General features: G+C 36.7%; 1 protein-coding gene across 5 annotated transcripts in view; it reads left to right on the forward strand.

Moving 5' to 3' along the window:
• Positions 1–5,729: 5,729 nt before the first annotated feature.
• Positions 5,730–15,577, forward strand: part of TENT2 (terminal nucleotidyltransferase 2) — a 59,165-nt gene continuing 49,317 nt past the window's right edge. For 4 of the 5 annotated variants that reach the window (XM_036846103.1, XM_036846104.1, XM_036846105.1 and 1 more), the window contains exons 1-4: positions 5,814–6,165; positions 6,392–6,460; positions 11,942–12,115; positions 12,328–12,417. In XM_036846103.1, coding sequence (XP_036701998.1) covers positions 11,979–12,115; positions 12,328–12,417 — 227 coding nt within the window. In that variant the 5' untranslated portion in view covers positions 5,814–6,165; positions 6,392–6,460; positions 11,942–11,978. Of the gene's footprint in view, positions 5,793–5,813; positions 6,166–6,391; positions 6,461–11,941; positions 12,116–12,327; positions 12,418–15,577 lie in introns of those variants that run through there. The other variant, XM_036846102.1, reaches the window with a different exon arrangement.

The following is a 15,577-nucleotide window of genomic DNA, read 5'->3' on the forward strand; positions in this document are numbered from 1 at the left end:
ATCTTTGCTATCATTTCTTTTATTTCTTTTTCATTTATTTCTGATCTGATCTTTATGATTTCTTTCCTTCTGCTAACTTTGGGGGTTTTTGTTCTTCTTTCTCTAATTGCTTTAGGTGTAAGGTTAGGTTGTTTATTTGAGATGTTTCTTGTTTCTTAAGGTAGGATTGTATTGCTATAAACTTCCCTCTTATAAGTGCTTTTGCTGCATCCCATAGGTTTTGGGTCGTTATGTTTTCATTGTCATTGTTTCTAGGTATTTTTTGATTTCCTCTTTGATTTCTTCAGTGATCTCTTGGTTATTAAGTAGTGTGTTGTTTAGCCTCCATGTGTTTGTATTTCTTACAGATTTTTTCCTGTAATTGATATCTAGTCTCATGGCGTTGTGGTCGGCAAAGATACTTGATACGATTTCAATTTTCTTAAATTTACCAAGGCTTGATTTGTGACCCAAGATATGATCTATCCTGGAGAATGTTCCATGAGCACTTGAGAAGAATGTGTATTCTGTTGTTTTTGGATGGAATAGCCTAAAAATATCAATTAAGTCCATGTTGTTTAATGTATCATTTAAAGCTTGTGTTTCCTTATTTATTTTCATTTTGGATGATCTGTCCATTGGTGAAAGTAGGGTGTTATAGTCCCCTACTATGATTGTGTTACTGTTAATTTCCCCTTTTATGGCTGTTAGTATTTGCCTTATGTATTGAGGTGCTCCTATGTTGGGTGCATAAATATTTACAATGGTTATATCTTCTTCTTGGATTGATCCCTTGATCATTATGTAGTGTCCTTCTTTGTCTCTTGTAATAGTCTTTATTTTAAAGTCTATTTTGTCTGATATGAGAATTGCTATTCCAGCTTTCTTTTGATTTCCATTTGCATGGAATATCTTTTTCCATTCATGATATCTCTTGCCCTGTTTTTAGAAGAGGCAGTGGCCTTTAGATGGATTACGAATTTTAAAAAATTATATTATACACATTTTCTTTTCAAAGCCCACTTTCAAATCCTCTGAGGGGAGCCAGTATAACTTGATATTTAAGCAGTTAAGAATAACGAGCTTGGAAACAAACAAACCTAAGTTTGTATCCTAGTTTGTGCTTTTCAACGGCTGCCTCACCTTGCGCAAGGTACTTTACAGTTCTTGTCCTCAGTTTTGTCATTTGTCATAATAGGGATAATAAAAGAACTCCCTTTGTAAACTGTTTATGAGGAATATTACTGGCCCTAATAAAGCACTTGTATTCCATTTAGTCAAGCGATGTTTATTGAGTATTAAGCATGTACCAGGCACCTGTGGCCAAGCTCCTGTCTAACTCAGGGCTGTCTCTTTCTTCCTTCAAATTTTCATCTAACTTCTACTCCCTTAGGTCTTCGCTTAAATGGCACTTTCACAGGGAAAGCTTCTGTGTTAGTTCGAGTCCTCCAAGAAGCGGATGCCATGACAGGATTAGACATGCAAGAGATTATTAGAGGATATCCTGTGGAAGATAAAAAGGAGGAAGCAAGAGTAAGCAGGGAAAGCCTCAGGTTCCAAGGCACGTCTGACATCTATTGAAGGAGGAGAAGGAAGGAGAATTGGTTAGAAAAGACTGCAGCACTCTTCTAAGAAAGTTTTTGGCTAGGCAAATGGGGAGTTCCCAAGTCAGAATTGCTCATTAGAAGGGTCCTTTGTCCTGCAGGAAGCCTGGCTCTAGCATCTCTGCAGTGCTCAGTCACTGGCTGGCTGCAGTTCAGCAGGGACATGACCTCGGTTCCAAATGTGGTGGTAGATCCAGAGAGGCAGCAGCTGGGGTTGTCAGTCAGCTATGCTACGCACACAGGAGATCTGAGTAGCGCACATTCTTAGCCATAGTGCTCTTCATGATCGGTTAGATCCCCTGGTTATTTGCTTTTCCTTTTCTTAGTTACTACCATTAAAATTAGATTTTTGGGGACTTCCCTGGTGGTGCAATGGTTAAGGCTCTGTGCTCTCAATGCACGGGGCCCGGGGTCAATCCCTGCTTGGGGAACTAGATCCCACATGCCTGCCGCAACTAAGAGTTCGCATGCCACAACTAAGGAGCCCACAAGTCGCAACTAGGAGACTGCCTCCCACAACTAAGGAACCTGCCTGCTGCAACTAAGACCTGGCACAACCAAATTAAAAAAAAAAAAAAATATATATATATATAAAGGGCATTCCTTTCAGAAGCACCAGTTTAAAAAAAATACAATTAGATTTTTGTTTTCTAAATTTGGAAAGTTTATTCTCTCTGAATTGTAAACTACAGGAGAGAACAGACTGGGTTAATTTTGTTTACTACTCCATCCCCAAGATGCCCCAAATGAGATGGCATATAATAGGTATAAAATACAATAGTAGTCCTTATTTGTATCCATTCTATTCCACATTGCTACATCCATTCTATTCCACATTGCTACATCCAAACCTAGAAGTTGTAGATGACTCCACATCACAGAAGAGCTCATGTTGCCAATCACATGCCAAATATAAAATTAACAATCACAAAAACCACATCATCAAAACAACCCCAAGTCCCTTTCTGCTGCTTCTTCTTTCTTCCCTAACTCTGCCCCAAAGCTGGGGGTTGGGTGCATCTTCTGTTTTTTGCCTAGTCTTTTTCACTTTCTTAACAGTGTCTTGAAAAGAAGTACTTAATTTTGATAAAGTCCAGTTTATCACTTTTTTTCTTTTAAGGATAGTGCTTTAATACCATACCTAAGAAATCTTTGCCTAGCCTAAGGTTGCAAATAATTTTTTCTTGTTTTCTACCAGAAGTTTAAAGTTTTATAGCTAGATATATGATCCGTTTTGTGTTTTCACATACAGTATGAGATAGATAGATTGATTGATTTTTTACATATGGATATCCAAATGTTCCAGCATTATTAGCTGAAAAGTGTTTCTTTTACCCATTGAATTGCCCTTGGTCTATGTTGAAGATCATTTGGCCATAGAGATATATGTGACTTTTAAAAACCTCACTATTCAGTTTCATTGATCTGTTTGTCTCTTTTTATATCAGTTCTATACTATCTGGGTTAATGTAGCTTTATAATAAACATTGAAATCAGGTAGTGTAGTGTAAATTTTCCAACTTTGTTCTTCTCTTTTAAAATTGTTTCAGTTATTCTAGGTCCTTTGCATTTCCATATAAATTTTAGAATCACTTTGTCAATTACTTAAGAAAGCCTGCTGGGATTTTGATTTGGGTTGTACTGAATCTATAGATCAATTTGAGGGGAAATTGACACTTTTACAGTATTGAGTCTTCTAACCCATGATATATATCTTTCTGTTTATCTGTGTCTTCTTAAATTTCTCTCAGTGTATTTTGTAGTTTTCAGTGTACAATTTGTATAAATAAATAAATGTATATTTATTTATTAACTCATCTCTAAGCATTTGGTATTTTTAATTTCAATTTCAGATTGTTTGTTGCTAGTATAATACAAATCAATTTACTTTTGTATATTGATTTTTATATAATGTAGTCTTGATGATCTCATTTGAGTTCCAGTAGCTTTTTTTAGGTTCTATAGAATTTTGACTATATATCATGTCACCTGTAAATAAAGCCAGTTTTACTTCTTCCTTTCCAATTTGGATGCCTCTTATTTCTTTTTCTTGCCTTATTGTGCAGGCTAGAACTCCCCCAGTACAATGTTGAAGAGGTGGTGAGTGCAGAAATTCTTGCCTTATTCCTGATCTTAGGAAGAAAATATTCAGTTCTTTCCCATTAAGTGTGCTGCTTTTTATTGATGCTTTCTATCAAGTTGTATGTTTTCTCTTATATTCCTAGGAATGGGTATTGAATTTTTCCAATGCTTTTGTTGCACCTATTGAAATGATCATACAATTTTTCTTTCTTAGTCTTAGCTAATGGTGAATTATGTTGTTTGATTTTCCAATGTTAATTCAGCCTAGCATTCCTGGGATAAGCCCTCATTTGGTCATAATGTATAATATTTTTTATATATTGTGGAACAAAAATAGGTAGAATTTTATTAAGAATTTTTGCATCTATGTTTATGAGGCTATTGGCCCATTGTTTTCTTTTCTTGGAACATCTTGAGTTTGGGTATCAGAGTAATGCTGTCTTTATAGAATGATCTGGGAAGTATTTACCCTTCAATTTCCTGGAAGACTTTTGTAGAACTGGAATAACTTTTTCCCTTAAAAATAAACCATGTTAACGCTATAAAAAAGAAAGCTGTAGTGATTGTATTACCATCAGACAGAGTACAATTAGAGCAAAGAATATTATCAGGAAAAAAAGAGGGTCATTTATAAAGTGAATCATTTCATAATGACATAATAATTTTCATATTCATTTCATTAAAGATAAATTCACCTAAATAATAAAACAATTCTAAATGTTTATGCAACTAACAGCAGAGCTTCACAACACATAAAGCAAAAACTGATAGAACAGCAAGGAAAACTAGAAAAATCCATAATTATAGTGAGGGATTTCAGTGCTCTTCCCTTAATAATTAATAAAATAAGTAGACAGAAAATCAGTATGTTCTAAATCCCCCCCAGGATTTAGATTTGAACAATAATATCAGGCAACTTGATGTGATTCACATTTGTACAGCATTTCACCCAACAGCTACAGAATACACATTTATTTTAAACGTACACTGAACACTTACTAAGACAGACCAACCATATTCTGGGCCACAGAACAAGTCTCAATAAATTTAAAATGATTCGAATTATATGAAGTATGTTCTTTCATGATAATGGGATTAAATTAGAAATCAGTAACAGAAAGGTATCCGGAAAGTCTGATACTTGGAGACTAAATAACATAAATAATCTGAGGATCAAATAAAAAAAAAAAACCCATATAGGGAAATTAGAAAGTATTTTGAAATGAAGTAAAATGAAAACACAATATATTAAAATGTGTGGGATACAGCTAACACAGTACTTTGAAGGAAACTCATACTACTAAATGCCTATATTACAAAGGAAGAAACATCTCAAATCAAAGACCTCAGTTTCCAAGAAACTGGAAAATTAATTTTAAAAACTTCAAAAAAAAAAAAAAAACAAAGAATAAAGGAAATAAACATAACAGCAGAAATCAATGAAAGAGAAAAGAAAAATAAAGAAAATCTATGAAACCAAAAGTTGACTTTGAGATTTGAAATCAGTGAGGTTAATATTGCCTCTTGCCAGGTCGATCAGGAAAAAAGAAAAAAGACACAAGTTCCCAATTTCAGGAATAAAAAGGACAATAAAGGAATATTGTTAACAGATTTACACGAATAAATTCAACAACTTATATTTTCACAACTATTAAAGCTCACTCAAGAAAAAATATTAAATATTTGTTTTATTGGTGAATGTTAGCTACTAAGGCAGGGAGTTGAGTCCGGGCTTTATAGATAAATAAGGGTCCCCAAGCAGCTCTCAGTTCATTAACGGGGAAAAACAAAGCTTAATACTGATCGGTGCAGAAGAGTGAGGGAAAACTTGGCCAGGAAAAGCTTCTCTGGGGAGGAGTCACCCGGCTGAGAGACAGGAAGGACCAGTAAAAAAATGTTTATCAGAATGTGAGCTTGAGGAGCGGGGGCAGGGTAGCTCTCCGCCGCCCACCCTCCTACGTCTGCCGCTCCGCCTTTCTCAGGGCAGTCCCAGCCCCTCCCCTACGCGCTCGCGTTCGCTCTCGCAGCTGCTGAGCGTCCCACTCCCTCCCAGCCGGGCCCCCAGGAGCCGTGCGCTTGCGCACTCGAGTGAAGAGCTCGCAGGAGAGAGCGAGGCGGCTGCCGGAAGTATGACCTCCGTCCCCCTACTCGCCGTTTCCATCCGGGGTCACGTCGGTCTTCCGGGTGTTTCCGACAGGGCTTTCTACGCCGCTTTTTTCCGGCTACCTTTTCGTCTTCCGTCTCTTGCCACCGCCCTCGAGTTCCCTCACCCTTGCTGGCCCTGCCTTTTCTTGTGTCGCTCCTCCCCGGCCGCCGAGCCCGGGAATTAGATCGCAATCCGGAGCCGGAGCCGGGCCTACCCATTCCGCTCGGGCACTAACTCCTTTGGCTCGGGAGAAAGCTAGGACCGAGCGCGCCGGGCCGTCCCTGCTCCGGCTCTGGAGCTCCTGGGCTGGCGGTGCCGGTAGATCCTCCTGCTTAGCCTTCCCTGAGGACACTTGTGAGTTAGGGGGTTTCGGAGAGGAAAGCAACAGTGTAGGCCCGGGTGGGGGGCGGGGCGCCGGGAGCTTTTTCGGAAACTGTAGTGTTTTGCGTGGGAGGTTCCGGCATAATCTCTGTGATATCCCAGACGTACGGGCGGTCCCCAGGCTGCGGTACTTTCTGAAGAATCTTAGGAACTCTTAAACGTTTCCCATTCGTTTGTCTTTGTCGCGCCCCGTCTTCAGTCTAGGACCAAACGAGGAAGACTGTCTTGGGACCCTGCATGGGGTTTCAAAGGGTGGTGAAGAACTAAGGTAAATATCTGAATTAATAATTAAAAATTTAAGACTTTTCACTAAGTGGTTGTGAAATTGTCTCAGTTCTTAGCTTTACAGGAAACTGCACAGGTTAGGACTGTCAGATTGTTGTCTATCCCCTTTGTTTTTGCACCGTTCAGCCTTTGTAGATAGGTTCTCCATCTCTCTTTCTAGGTCAGAACACGGGGGGCTTCTGTGTCTCATAAATTCTCTACTATCCAAGTTCCCTGCCTTGTTTGATCCTCTCTCAGCTCTTCGTTTAAAATAGCAGTCGTTTATTTACATTGGTATACCAATACGATGAACAAAAAAGAAAATGAAACAAACTCAAGCTACATTGGCAACGTAACAAACGTGTGGTGTATGGTTTTGTGGGGAAGGATCAGAACTGAACACTAAGTCTGTGCATTTGAATTACAGGCGACATACTACTTTTGTAAATACCCTCATATTGTACGCTTTATTACCACAAGGCTTTAAACATGGCATTAACAGCTAGAAGACTCTTAATATGTACTGATTAATAGCCAAATAATAGTAACATTACTCTGTTGGTGTGAATAGTCCCAATTCTGTCTGATCAGGAAGTGTAACAGGCTCTGTGTGAAATAGGTATTTTAGAAATGTCCATTTGGAATCACGTGGCTAGATTATTTTTTAATACTTGGATGGGATCTAATTCTTGATCAGACGGGATATATGTATACGTATAGCTGATTGACTTTGCTGTACAGTAGAAACTAACACAACATTGTAAAGGCAACTATACTCCAATAAAAATTAATTTAAAAAGAATGTCTTTTTCAAAACCTGTGGGTGGTTTGACAGAGGGTGAGCAGGATTTGGGAGTTGGACTTTTTGCATTGTGGAGAAAAAAAGTGAGTTTAGGGGATCAAAGGCATTTGGACAAAGTGGACAGATAACTAGATTTGCTACTACATTTCTGGTTTTTATACTAGGTAGATTCCACTTTCCAGGGAATCTTGATGAAGGAATTATGTAACCTTGAGTGTTCTCTAATTCCTTGGAGGAGAGGTCAAGTTTAGGACAGAAATTCCGGGTTGTAAGTTATAGGACCAAATGCTATATCACTAGGAATTACTTTGTGAACTACTCCATTACTGCCTTGTCTCATATATGATTATTTACAAATAAACCTGTGTAATTTCCAAATGGGCAACCTTAGTCAAGAAGTAATCCTTAAGATTCTCTCCTTAAGGCAAGAACCAATGCAACAGTTTTAAAGCAGTTCAAAATTTACCCAGATTATTCTTTTTTAGAGTCAAGTACAGATTGAGAAATTGATAATTTTCAAACTAAGAAAAATAGGATACTACCAATATCTGGATTTTACTTATAAAATTTCTTAAACCTGCTACCGTGGTTAATGTGGAGTAATTTTTTTTTTATGGATCATTGTCTACTTGGTGAACAAGGCTTTCATTCAGAATATAAAGAAAAAGATTTAAAATTTTGTAGAGGTCCCCTTAAATCTGGTATGGTAATAGTTTTGCTGGATTTTATTCTCAGAAACTCTATTGTGTTTTAAAAATGATCCCTTATATTGTTTTATTATAATAGGTTATTATTTTGGTGTCATTTTTATCTTCATCAAAATTAGTGTTGGAATGTATTAGGAGAAATATTAGAAAGAGGAATTGAAATTCATGGGCTTTTGGTTTACTTCCTTATCTTTAGATGGGCATGCAGAATACTTGTGTTGGAGAGCATTGAATGTCATTGATTACATTCCCTAGGAATGATCCTCCCCACTTTGAAGGCTGGCCTGGTTAGGAGCCAGACTTGAGGGCCAAAAATTCATCCTGCGGAGAACCCGTTTTTGGAGGCGCTGGAAAACCTTTGATGCTTATCTGGGAATTAAGGATAGGCTGATTTAGATAACTGCCCTAAAGTATACTTTTGAGTATGGAATCATTCTCAGCTTTTAAGCCGTGGATAATTTGATCGTTTGAGGAGTACTTCTGGGCTACAAGACATCTTTTGACTTATTCTTAAGTTTGAGTCTGACCATGTAATGCAATAGAAATTAGGTGAGGTCTGGGCTATTATGTCATTTTGGGTCTCAAGCCTGAAGAAAAACAAAAGCATATTATTTATAGGTATAAACAAAATGTCTAGAATTGTAGCTATGAACTGATTTAAATAAATCTGAATATAGAGTGTTTTAATTCTAGTTTTTCTGAATACAAATTCCTTCTCTTGTTTGATCAGATCTATAGTATCTGTTACAACAAAATTAAATATCAAGCAAAATTCATTATAATGAATTGTATTTAATGTCATTTTCTCATGAATTCTATGAAATAGTAATTGTTTTATGGGGAGTTGAGTCAGAGGAGCAGAGTCAAGGAAGCCAAGAAGGAGTGTAAACCCAGGCAAAGGGAGAAGAAGGCATTAGTTGACAGCCTTAGATCTGGCATTCTACAATTATTGAGTGTACTTTTAATAAAGAATTCTCCGGCATCCTGCTTGGTTGAAGGTATTTACTCTGATCAGTGAACATCAGAGGGTACAGTTTAGCAGATTTGATAGGATTGATTTTTTGTTTTAATCAATTTCCTATAACAAGAGATAAAGGCCTGCTGAAGAAAGCTGACAAACTCTTGTTTTCTGGAGGTAACACCTTGTCTCTGGTCCAAATTAGAGTCAGGCACTTGGGATGGGATCTGATGGTGGCCCAAGACTATTGTCCATAATCTGTTATGAACCTTGGACTGGTGAATCTCACTCTTTGGCCAGTCTAGGAAATTTTAATCTTACAGAATTGAAAAGGAATAAAGTTTCTGTGAGTAACTTATTGTTTCTTCCCAGATCTTTCTCTTTTCTCTCTTGTTGTCTCCTATTCTAATTTTTCCAGCCATCTCGTCTTAGTCCCAGAAGCAATTACCATTTCTTTTAGCAGCTTATACGTTATTTTCCTCTTTTTCAAAAAAAAAAAAAAAAACGCAGAAATTTTTATAAAGCTTGTTTTTTGGATTGACATCCACTGAAAATGAGGATTTACCACTTTTATGTACCCTCTCTCATCATAAATTGTGAGATTTATGTGTGTGTATAAACATGTAAATATATGTAGCATATAGTATATGTAATCTGTAAATAAATACAGTGCAGTAAATATATAATAAATATATTACAATTTCTGTTTAAATCAGTATGTTCAATGTTCATGTTATTGTAAGAACCAAGTAGGTGACTGATTATATTTCTTTTTTTATATGACCTTTTGAATGTGTTTTGTCTGTAGTTTAGTAATTTATTTTTAACTTGCTGCATTTCTGTTCTTATAATTACTTCTGCTCTGTTAGCCGAACTCCTCTCTGTGGTCAAATATATAAGGTAATCTACCAGTTAATCTTTTTCCTCCTTGGATATCTTCTTGAAGCCCTCTATGTGTTCTAACTTAAGCTGTTTATTTAGCTTCCCTTCACAATCATCCTGGGGAATTTGTCTCTGCCCTGTGTCAGATCTCCCTTTTCCTAGATCCCAGATTTTCTTTTCTTTTTTTTGTTTTTTTTTTTGATACCTTACATGTCTAAAAATGTTTTTATTTTCCTTTTGCACTGATAGTATAGCTGGGTATAAAATTATAGCTAGAAAGCATTTCCTTCAGAGCCTTGAAGGCATTCACTTCCTTGTTTTGTTTCTACTGTTGCTACTGAGAGGGTCAAAGCCATTTTGATTACCATCCCTAGGTGTGTTTTTTTTTTTTAATTGAAGTATAGTTGATTTACAATGTTGTGTTAATTTCTGCTGTATAGCAAAGTGATACAGTTATACATTCTTTTTTATATTCTTTTCCATTATGGTTTATCTCAGGATATTGAATATAGTTCCCTGTGCCATATGGTAGGACCTTGTTGTTTATCCATACCATCCCTTTGTTTATAACATTTTCTTTCTCTAATATTTATAAGCTTCTTTTACCTGATATTCTGAAATTTCACTGTAATATACCTTTATATGTGTGTGTGTGTGTGTGCGTATATATATATATATATATATATATATATATATATATATATATATATATATATTCAGTTGTGCTTTATACTCATTGGGTCCTTTCAGTCTAAGGCTTGGTGTTCTTCAGCCTTGAACATTTTCTTGTTTTATTTACTTGGTAATTTCCTTTTCTGTGTTTTCTCTGTTCCTCCTGGAACTTCTGTTGTATTGGATGTAGGACCACATAGTTTGGTTCTCTTATATTTTTTTCTCTTACTGTCCTGCCTCCTGTCTGCCCTCACCAATTTTTCCTTTTTGTTCATTCCTCAATGTTATCTTTTAGCTTCCTGCTGGATATTTCTGCTTTTAATTTTCCAAGAGCCCTTTCTGCTTTTTGAAAAACACATTCTTATTTACATATGCAATGTTTTTTCATTAATTATGGAGGGTTTTTTTTTTCTCCTCACTTTTCATTTGTTGCAGGTGTTGTTTCTGTTTATTCCTAGGCCTTTTTTTTTTTTTAACTTTTGATAATCCATGGATGTCTGTTTTCTAACTAGAAATCTAAATTGGAAGCTTATGTGCATGGGTAGGCAGTTCAATAGTAGGCTTCATTGTAGGTTGCCAGCGAGCTTAACTTTTTCTTGGTGAGTGACTGTTCCTATGTTACAGGTTCTTTGGTTACTGTATTATATGGTTTCTTGTTCCATTATTCCATAGATGAGTTTTCTAATTGCCTGAATTGGGAATGCAGGCTGGGGATCCTATTTTTACTTTGTAGACTTCACTTAATACTTGTTTTCAGTTTGTTTTCTTACCCTACTCTTTGTAAGTTTATAGCCTCTTGGGGTCAGTCATTGCAAAGAATAAATATCTAGTCTTCTGCTTGGGGCAGTGAACGATTCTGATTGCTTTGTACCTAGGTTTTCCCCATTTGTGTGGAACAAACTCTTTTATTGGAAGTTCTTTTTATAAGTTGTTTAGACTTTGAGGGGAATCTCAGAATTTTATAAATAGTTATTAGGTGATACAAATTCCATCCCTTGTTTGATCAGATCTGTACGATCTAAATCCTGGGAATCAGGTTGTCATGACAGCTTATACCTTTGAATAAATTAGATTGGGAATAAATGTAAGAAATTGTAGGATTTCATTAAATGTCTCACTTGGGTTGTTTCTTTTTATTATCAGAGTATAGTGGTGTTAACTTGATTCTAAAAGATTTGTTGATATTAGGATAAATTTATTAGGGAAAATTCATCATAAAATTAGAAGCGCACAGATTTTAGTCTCATTTGAATAATGTGGTTAATCTAGATTTAAAATTTATTATTAGTAAGTTTTTTTTGTTACTTATGGTGTGACTTAAGAGATCTGTTTGAATTTTAAAAAAAGAACTTTGCAAATGAAATTCGTAACTTGGTAACAAATTGTTTATTAATTAGCAGATGCTAGTTACCAAAGAGTTCAATGTCTTTAAGCTGTAATAAATTATCTTTAAAACTATTCTAGGTAGAAGAATACATGTTTACTCTTAGTGAACAAGAGCATGTTCCCAAACTCAATTTTGGGTCGCCCGCCTTTCACTCCAAACCATCAACAACATAATAACTTCTTCACCCTGTCACCAAGTCTTTATTCACACCAGCAGCTTATAGATGCACAGTTCAACTTTCAGAATACAGAGTAAGTACGGTGTTATTTTGGCCCATGTCATTTGTAAGTGTCATTTTCTACTTGACACAAATCCTTTTTGTATGAAACATTTGGAGCTAGAGAAAATGTCATCATGTCTTGTTTTCTTTTGATCAGTGAACTGTTTAGTTTTTCTGAAATTAGTTTTTTGTTTTTAAGGAAAAAAATGTATACTACTACTATTCTTTCTTTGTCTTTGGTAGCTTGTCTAGAGCTGTATCATTACAGCAGTTGACATATGGAAATGTCAGTCCAATACAGACCTCAACTTCCCCATTATTTCGAGGAAGGAAGTAAGTATTTCTTACTTATTTTAAAAGAAAAATTTGCATTTTGGGGAACTGTTTAACACTGTATCTTGTATTAAGTTGAATGGACACTATGCCCTACATTTTGTTTTCTGGGACCTGTGTGATCAGATCAGTCCTGTAACAGAATTTTAAAACTTCAAAGTATTTAAAAAATTTTAGGGATAACTGTCTTCAGATAACTACTTTTTTTGTTTAATTTTATAGCTACTTTATTTATTTATTTATTTATTTATTTTTGGCTGTGTTGGGTCTTCAGTTCGTGCGAGGGCTTTCTCTAGTTGCGGCAAGCGGGGGCCACTCTTCATCGCGGTGCGGGGACCTCTCACTATCGCGGTGCGCGGGCCTTTCACTATCGCGGCCCCTCCCGTTGCGGGGCACAGGCTTCAGATGCGCAGGCTCAGTAGCTGTGGCTCACGGGCCCAGCCGCTCCGCGGCACGTGGGATCCTCCCAGACCAGGGCTCGAACCCGCGTCCCCTGCACTAGCAGGCAGACCCTCAACCACTGCGCCACCAGGGAAGCCCCAGATAACTACTTTTAATTGAGATTTTTAACTAAATCAGTTGGGTTTCTGTATCTGTTTGTTAGGACCGCCATAACAAAGTACAATAGACTTGGTGGCTTAAACAACAGAAATTAATTTTCTCAAAATTCTGGGGGCTAGAAGTCCAAGATCAAGGTTTTGGCAGGTTTGGTTTCCTCTGAGGCCTCCCTGTTTAGCTTATAGATGGCTGCTTTCTTTCTCTCTCCTCAAATGGTCATCCCTCTGTGTTTTCGGTGTCCTAATCTAGTCTTCTGAGGACACTAATTATATTGGATTAGGGCTCACTCTCATGACCCCATTTTAACTCAGTTAATTCTTTAAAGGCCCTGTGTCCAAATACAGTCACATTTTGAAGTACTAGGGGTTAAGACTTGAACATATGAATTTTGAGAGGACATAATTCAGCCTATAACACCTTCTTTCTAGTAAAGTTTACTATTTGATTTATCTTACACAGGTAAGGTTCCATGATAAATATTATTATAGTGAAAATTTTTACATAAAGCTTTCTATAGAGAAGTCAGGAATCAATTCATTTTAACCAATTTGATTAAAAGAAATTGATGTGTCACGGGGTAATTATGATAGAACTTTAGGGGTAATTATTAAAATAAAATTTGGCAATATTTGCAAGATATTGCTATTTATAGTCTGTATAAACATTCCGTAACTTTTATGTCCAACTAGAAATAACACTAGCTAAGAATTATTGATCACTCACTATGTGTAGTAGGCATTGTTCTAAGGACTTTGCAAATAATGGTTTGACTAAGTTTCACAGCACTTTATGAGGTAAGTACTGTTACGCCTCTTCTTTTGAGGAGAAAGCTGAAGTGCACAGAAGTAATGATCTGGTTATTCAGGTAGAAGTAGCATAGCTGGGATTTGAAACCAGGTGGTTTGGCTCTACATCCCATACTTAGAAGCACTGTGAATTCTTCTTCAAAGTTGTCATTGTGGAAAACTATATAATGATGCTTAAATTATTGACTTTATTCAAATTTTCATTTTTTAGAAGTTGCCTTGCTAGCCCATTTGTGAATCATGAATGAAAATAAATTCCACTAGTTCATAATTATACGTATGTATTTTTAAAACTAAAATTGACATTCTCAATAGAAGATATTCAGCATATAAAGCTCTAAATTTTATGTTTAAAAAGTGTTAAAGGGGCTTCTCTCATGGCTCAATGGTTAAGAATTCGCCTGCCAATGCAGGGGACACAGGTTCGAGCCCTGGTCGGGGAAGATCGCACATGCTGCGGAGCAACTAAACCTGTGCACCACAACTACTGAGCCTGCGCTCTAGAGCCCGTGAGCCACAACTGCTGAGCCCATGTGCCACAACTACTGAAGCCCATGCGCCTAGAGCCCATGCTGTGCAACAAGAGAAGCCACCGCAATGAGAAGCCTGCGCACCACAATGAAGACCCCGCTCGCCACAACTAGAGAAAGCCCGCACGCAGCAACAAAGATCCAACACAGCCAAAAATAAATGAATAAATACATTTAAAAAAACAATAAAAAAAAATAAAATATAAACTTATGTTTTTTTTAAAAAATTTATTTATTTATTTATTTATTTTTGGCTGTGTTGGGTCTTCGTTTCTGTGCGAGGGCTTTCTCCAGTTGTGGCAAGTGGGAGCCACTCTTCATCACGATGTGCGGGCCTCTCACTATTGCGGCCTCTCTTGTTGCAGAGCACAGGCTCCAGACACGCAGGCTCAGTAGTTGTGGCTCATTGGCCTAGTTGCTCTGCGGCATGTGGGATCCTCCCAGACCAGGGCTCAAACCCGTGTCCTCTGCATTGGCAGGCGGATTCTCAACCACTGCGCCACCAGGGAAGCCCCCTAAACTTATGTTTTTAGCATCTTTACCTGTGAGTAGGAGTACCAGTTATTTTGTGGGTCTGTCAAGGAGAGAGTAATTGACATAATCCCAAGAGTATTAAAATAAAAACCTTCAGGTGGCTATGACTCATAAAATTTTAGAGTTCAAAAGGAATTGGATAATTTCCTATGGTGTAAACAACTTAATAAAGTAAATACCTTTCTTTTCCCTCAAATAATTACTTTTAAATTGTTTTTCCCTTTTTGTTTTGAATATTTTTAAGCCTCCTGAAAAATTTGAAGAGTAGTACAATGAACACCTGTATGTGGTTTTCCTAGATTCATCGGTTCTGCGAGATTTGTTTTATTCTGCCTTTTTCCTTCCCTACCCCTACTTTTTTCTGAGTGATATGAAAGAAGGTTGTTGACATCGTTGCACTTTACTCCGCAACACATCAGTGCATTCCTCCTAAGAACAAGGATATTCTCTTGTATAGCCAAAAATATATTGTTCATGCCCGAGAAATTTAACATTAATACAATACTGTTATCTGAAATGCAGTTCATTTTCAGATTTCTTTAGTTGTCCAATGTCTTTATATAAAGCTTTTTTAAAAAGTAACTGTCTCTTAATTTGGTCTTTCCTACTGATAAACCAGAACATAGGTGTTCTCAAAGAGCCCTTTTTTATATATAGCACTCAGTTCAGTTAATCTTATCCTCCTTATGTTAGAGTTTGGATCTTTTATTGTTAGTGATTCTATAAATAGAA

The sequence above is a fragment of the Balaenoptera musculus genome, chromosome 3, assembly GCF_009873245.2.
Source record: "Balaenoptera musculus isolate JJ_BM4_2016_0621 chromosome 3, mBalMus1.pri.v3, whole genome shotgun sequence".
NCBI classification, from domain to species: Eukaryota; Metazoa; Chordata; class Mammalia; order Artiodactyla; family Balaenopteridae; genus Balaenoptera; species Balaenoptera musculus.